Source organism: Amblyomma americanum, chromosome 3 (genome assembly GCF_052857255.1).
Source record: "Amblyomma americanum isolate KBUSLIRL-KWMA chromosome 3, ASM5285725v1, whole genome shotgun sequence".
Classification (NCBI taxonomy): domain Eukaryota; kingdom Metazoa; phylum Arthropoda; class Arachnida; order Ixodida; family Ixodidae; genus Amblyomma; species Amblyomma americanum.
The window spans coordinates 168,546,061-168,551,659 of record NC_135499.1 but is presented as its reverse complement, the minus strand read 5'-3'; the positions used below and the strand labels follow the sequence as shown (position 1 = coordinate 168,551,659).

Sequence of the window (5,599 nt, the reverse complement as noted above, 5' to 3'; positions counted from 1 at the left end):
GCCCGTATCGAGTCTCGGAGCCTGCGCTTATCGTCCCTCTTGATGCTTCTATCTCCCTTCCTCTTTTCGGTGCCCTTATCGCTTCTTCAGGGAACCCCGCGCTGTGCGCGGACGGACTCTTGCTTCGTGTCTCATCTCGATGCTCGATCTCTCGCCTCATAAACACGATACCGCAGTACTGCAACGCTGATCCTTCTTGCATCGTATTCTGCTTGCGATGAAATTGGCTTAGACTGTAGTAGTTCAAGCTCTGATTTGTATTAGTCTAGCTTTTTGGATCAGGGAAAATTTTATCGAATAGTCACACTTCCTGCCTTGTCCGAGCCCCTCCGGTGCTTCGGCGGGCCAGCCATCGCCGCCGCAACTCATGATGGCATCGCGATGTCGCTGCGTCCGTCATCTGCAGCGTTGGTGCAGCAGGTTCTCATATGGGCGACGTCATGAGTTCTTCATTTCACCGGCATCTTGGTAAGAAAATGCAGTGCAAGAAAGTTTTGAACATTGCTTTATATAACGCTGTCGCTGATCGATGCAGCAGCTTTGTGGAAATCGAGTTTCAGTGCGCTGGTTTGGACAGTCTTTGACTTGCAGAATTAAAGTCGAAAGAGGAAGAGGAGGAAGAAACTTTATTGTATTATGGTCCAACAGTGAAGAGTGGGGCACTCAGTCCAGGGCTCCAGCAGCCTGTGCCACTATTCGGACCCGGTCCACCAGCTGTTTAAGAACATGCATATATAATTACTGCACGAACATATAGCAGAGTGGGTCAAAAAAAGAATTAAAAATAATAGCGCCCAGCCCGCACGAACAGTGAGAAAAGTTTGGTTTGGTTTGTTTTATGGGGTTTAACGTCCCAAAGCGATTCGGGCTATGAGGGACGACGTAGTGGAGGGCTCCGGAAACTTCGACCACCTGGGTTTCTTTAATGTGCACTTACATAGCACAGTACATTGGCCTCTAGCATTTCGCCCCCGTCGAAATGCTACCCTTCCGCGGCCAGGGATCGAACCCGCGTCCTTCAGGTCAGCTGCCGAGCACCACAACCATTGAATCACGACGGTGGCAATGGGGAAAGTTTTGGGACACAATGCTGCTTTATAGTTAGGATTTTACCATTATACTGGTATTAATTAGATCACTGCATAAGTAAATGTCTAATTTAAACTTTAAACCAATATTTACAACACAAGATATAACATTATTTGTTAATATTTAACATTAGCACAGCGTTTACTGAAAAATGAGACGTTTCTGCAGCGCACATAACAATTTTGCAAAATTAATGTTATATTCGGAGCTCCCTTCCAGTGACAACATTGACGCCCAAAGGATGTCCCTTCGAAATAGGACATGCTGATATCCCCAGAAAGTGCGGAGAAACTCCCGCAGACATGCCTCACATATCCTTTTGGTCGCACTTTCTGTATCCAAGGGAGGTCTGTATAGGAAGTCCCGGAGGATTTTCGTAGGTCTTAACAAGGACATATTGGTTATTGGTCAAATAACGGAAAATTTCACCGAGGATTTTTATGGACCCAAGAGAAGAAAGCTTACTCGACTCACGTGAAAAATATTTGCGAAGGATAATTTACATTTACAAGAGAAATAACTACAGCTAATTACAATAGTGTAGTAGCTTGGCCCAGTGCTGACATTTTTACGGGGGGAAATCTGCATAGCATGACACGTTGTTAAGGCGAACATGTCTAACATCAAGCGTAAGCACATGCGGCAGAAGACAACAGTCACGGACACCAAGGAACACATGGGAATGTTTCTCTTTTCTTGCATTAATTTGCAGTGTTGATTAAGGGGAAATTAGTGTAATTATTTTATCGGTGAAAAATAAATAATTGAAAACCAGCAGCAAAAACAACCACATGCCGGTGGGATCCAAACCCACGACCTCCTAATTTCACGTCCGGTGCGGCGGCGGTCCACTCTTCTAACCTAACCTAACATTAACAGTAACCTAACGTAAGCTTAAGAAGATTGGATAGTCGCCGCCGTAGCTGAGTTGGTAGAGCACCGGCAGTGAAATTCGGAGGTCGCGGGTTCGGAACCCACCGGCGGCATGTGGTCGTTTTTCTGCCACTTTCTAACTATTTATCTTTCAGCGATTATATAATTACACTAATTTCCCTTGATTAATACCATATTAATACAAATAAAAAGAAACATTTCCACGCACTCCTTGGTTTCGGTGACTGTTGGCTTCTTTCGCAGTAGTAGCTAGTATGAGTGTCATAAGGAAATCCCCATTTCCGTTTCCTTGTCTGCTCAACAAGCATTTTCGAAACACAGATCAGGCTACAAGCCAGAAGTTACGCAGCTCCAAAATATTGAGCACACATCCACAGAACGAATAATTTCTACGAGCTTATATGCACCAAATCTAAGACCCTCGATCCTTTTGGCGCCAGTGACTCTTTTTCGTTAAGCGAGATCATTTCATTCAATTATGAATCTGTGATGACGCAAACGAGAACTGAAAATTCGAGGACCTCCTTGAAAATATCTTCTATTAGAAAAAAAAGACAAGAGTACACTCTGCCATCTTTGTCGCAAACATTATGCAAACGTCATCATCATTATCGTCATCATCAGCCCGACTGCGCCCGCTGCAGGCCGCTCCCATATCTCCCCAAATTACCCTGTCCTGTGCCAACTGCGGCCACCCTATACCCGCAATCCACCCACCTAACTTTCTGCCGCCCCCTGCTACGCTTCTCTTCCCTTGGAATTCAGTACGTTACCCTTAAGGGCCATCGATTATCTTACCTTCCCATTACATGCCCTGCCCAAGCCCATTTCTTTCTATTGATTTCGAATAGAATGTCATTAACCTGCGTTTGTTCCCTCACCCACTCTGCCCGCTTTTTCTTTTCATAGCGCGCTGCTCAAACGTAATGAGACGTAATTGAAGTAAATTTCCTCGATATCACCAGAGCGGGATATCCTCTGGATAACTTGTCTGGACATCTTTGCAAAAGGAATATGCCTATCAAGTTAGTGTCCGTATAATGTCACCCGAAGGGGTATCCACCGGATAATCAGGACATCTAAAACAAGAACTTGCTACGGCCATCCCTCGCCAGCACTGAAAAGTTAGCTAGGATATTTGGCTATGATTTGATACCCCTGGCAACTGGCTGTTTTCACGGGGCTGGGACGGGCACATTCCTCTTTTTTTTCCATTTTTTTTAAACTCTAAACGGTCTTGGAAATGTAAGCAAGAAGGGTGAGGGGTTAATAGACGAGAAAGAAACAAGGGGAGGGTCGCTGCAAGGAATTTACCCACTTCGATCCCTTTCCTATCCCTCATCTCAATTACAGGAGGGCAAAAGAGCGCGATGATCTGCGTGTCCCCCCTCTTCGACTGTCATTTCTCTTGTTTTAATATCACCATTTCCCCTACCCCAGCCTGGCGCAGATGCTGTGATACCACATAGCTCGGCTGACGCGAATGGCGCAGGTTTGATCCCGGCCGCAGCGGTCGCATTCCAATGTTGGCGAAGTGCTAGCTGCGCGACGTCAGTGCACATCGAAGAACCTCAGGGGGCCGAAGTTATCCTGAGCCTCCATTACTGAGTCCTTCATAGCCTGAGCCCCATTGGGACGTTAAACCTCATAAATCACAACCACAAACCACTCAGCTCGGTGGACAGTTGCATGCGCCAGACAACTTTCTTTTTCGTCAATAACCACGCTCTCTCTCTCATTTTGTTTTCGGCCCTGGGCTGAAAGTTGGAGAGGGAATATAAAGGGCCGGTCGGGCAACTGCTTATGGGTTTTTCGTAGGAGCTATAGCCTCGGTCAAGGGTGGGAACAATAAATATATTGGCATACACAAGCAAAAACTTTGTACAGTCGACTCTCGATACTAATTCGAACTCTAATTATCGAGTTTTCATTTTTATAACTATGCGGAGCCCGAATTGAGGGAAGCCTTTTTAGCATGCTTGATGTTGATGGGAAAAAATTAGGACCAGGCCTTAAGTTCAAATAAACCACGCAGATATTCGATCATTAAGCGAGCTCGAATTTATCGCAGAATGGGAAAGATTATAGTATTTACTGCACTCTTGCTAGGTGTTGCGGCTAAGCAGCCAGCCCACAATCAATACACTTGCGAAGGGCCCTGCAGAAGAAGTCTTATCACTGTGCAAGGCGGTCTAATCAAAGATGCCGATAAACGTAGTATTTGAAAAATGCTCGCAAACGCGCGAAAATTACTAAAACTTGCCTTGTGGCTCCATCTTTCCTTGAGATAGACAACTACACCGCTCTTCTGCCAAATTTGGCAGCGGTATCTAACCAAAACAAAAAAGTCGACTCTGATCTCGACCGCTGCAGTGGAGAAGGCGCTCAACAGCTCGTCTGCGCTGTCCGTTCTCGACAAAGTACTAATCTCTTTCCCGTTCAAGTGGCCATCTTATCGTCACCGCGGGGAGCAGCAGCTACCTCCTACCGGTATGATGTCAAACCGCTAATGTGCGAGCGCGAGCTGCTTCCTCTTCTCCCTCTCTCGTTCGGATGGGCGCTACAGGTTTCGAAGCATATGGTTGCTTCCGTGACCGTTTCCCCTCTCTGTGCCACCTGTTTCGTCCCACCGGCCTCTTGTAAACAACACAGGAAGACGTGTAAATCGGGCTCGGAACGCTGGCGTGTGGTCGGCTGAGTTTTGTACGCTGAGAACTAGCTACCAGTGTGTTGAATGTCAGAGGTTTCATCGCAGTGTGGCGGTGTTTGTTTTTGTTGGACGCGCAAGACGCCGTAGCAGCTGACGTCTTCAGCGATGTCAAATAAGAGGGTGGCCGTAAACTCTCGTGGTGCTGGCGACTGCGAATATGTGTTACTTCAAGACGCAACAATGTGGGCATGGTTTTGATTGCTAACATTCTGGTGCTGCGCCTTGACTGCATGTGAACCTCGTGTTTTATTTACATTGTTGCTCTATGAAAAAGGACTGGCCTCTAGTGCAAATGAGTACTGTTTTCGAGATTGCAGCATTGACTGAATGGGAGAAGGAATAAGCGCATATGTTATTCAACCTTTTTCCCTGTGTTTAGTACTTGAGACATTTCTGTGTATTTTCTATAATTATCTTAACTGACTGTTTCAAGACAACCTTTCTACAGGGCTCGGGTACGTTGATTGAACGAGCGAAGATACGCAAGAAATAGTGCGCTTGAGCATAGATGTTATTTGATGGAAATTTCTTAAAACTCTTCATCTGTAACAGCATTCTTATTGAAAAAAGGACTGGAAAGACCGCATTCTACACACGATTTCCAGCAGAGCAGTGCTGAAAATGTGCAAAAACCTGTGTCGGTAGAGGCCTGCCCATTCATCTTCTTTACTTGAGCTGATGGGAACAGCTGCTTCTGTCACATGTGACTTATTGCCATTGCAGCTTGTGCGGCTGCAAAATTGAGTACACGCCAGCTACAGCTTCCAGCGTCATATGTCATCCGTTTGAGTGCGGCACTCATAAGAGTGCCCAGTGTTGGCTTAGTAGATTCACCAGTCATTTCTTTCCACGTTGCATATCCTGAGCCTGCATTACTCTCCATGAAAGAATGCACATCGCTTATTT

General features: G+C 46.0%; 1 protein-coding gene across 5 annotated transcripts in view; it reads left to right on the top strand.

Annotated features, from left to right (window-relative positions):
* The window catches only part of LOC144125368 (transmembrane ascorbate-dependent reductase CYB561), a 40,412-nt gene that overhangs the window by 4,864 nt on the left and 29,949 nt on the right, over positions 1-5,599 (top strand). Inside the window, exon 1 of one of the 5 annotated variants that reach the window (XM_077658688.1) lies at positions 265-468. The exons of 1 other annotated variant lie outside the window; for it this stretch is intronic. In XM_077658688.1, the coding sequence (XP_077514814.1) occupies positions 368-468 (101 nt within the window). In that variant the 5' untranslated portion in view covers positions 265-367. Of the gene's footprint in view, positions 1-264; positions 469-4,329; positions 4,474-4,514; positions 5,149-5,599 lie in introns of those variants that run through there. 3 more of the 5 variants (XM_077658692.1, XM_077658689.1, XM_077658691.1) reach the window with 3 other exon arrangements.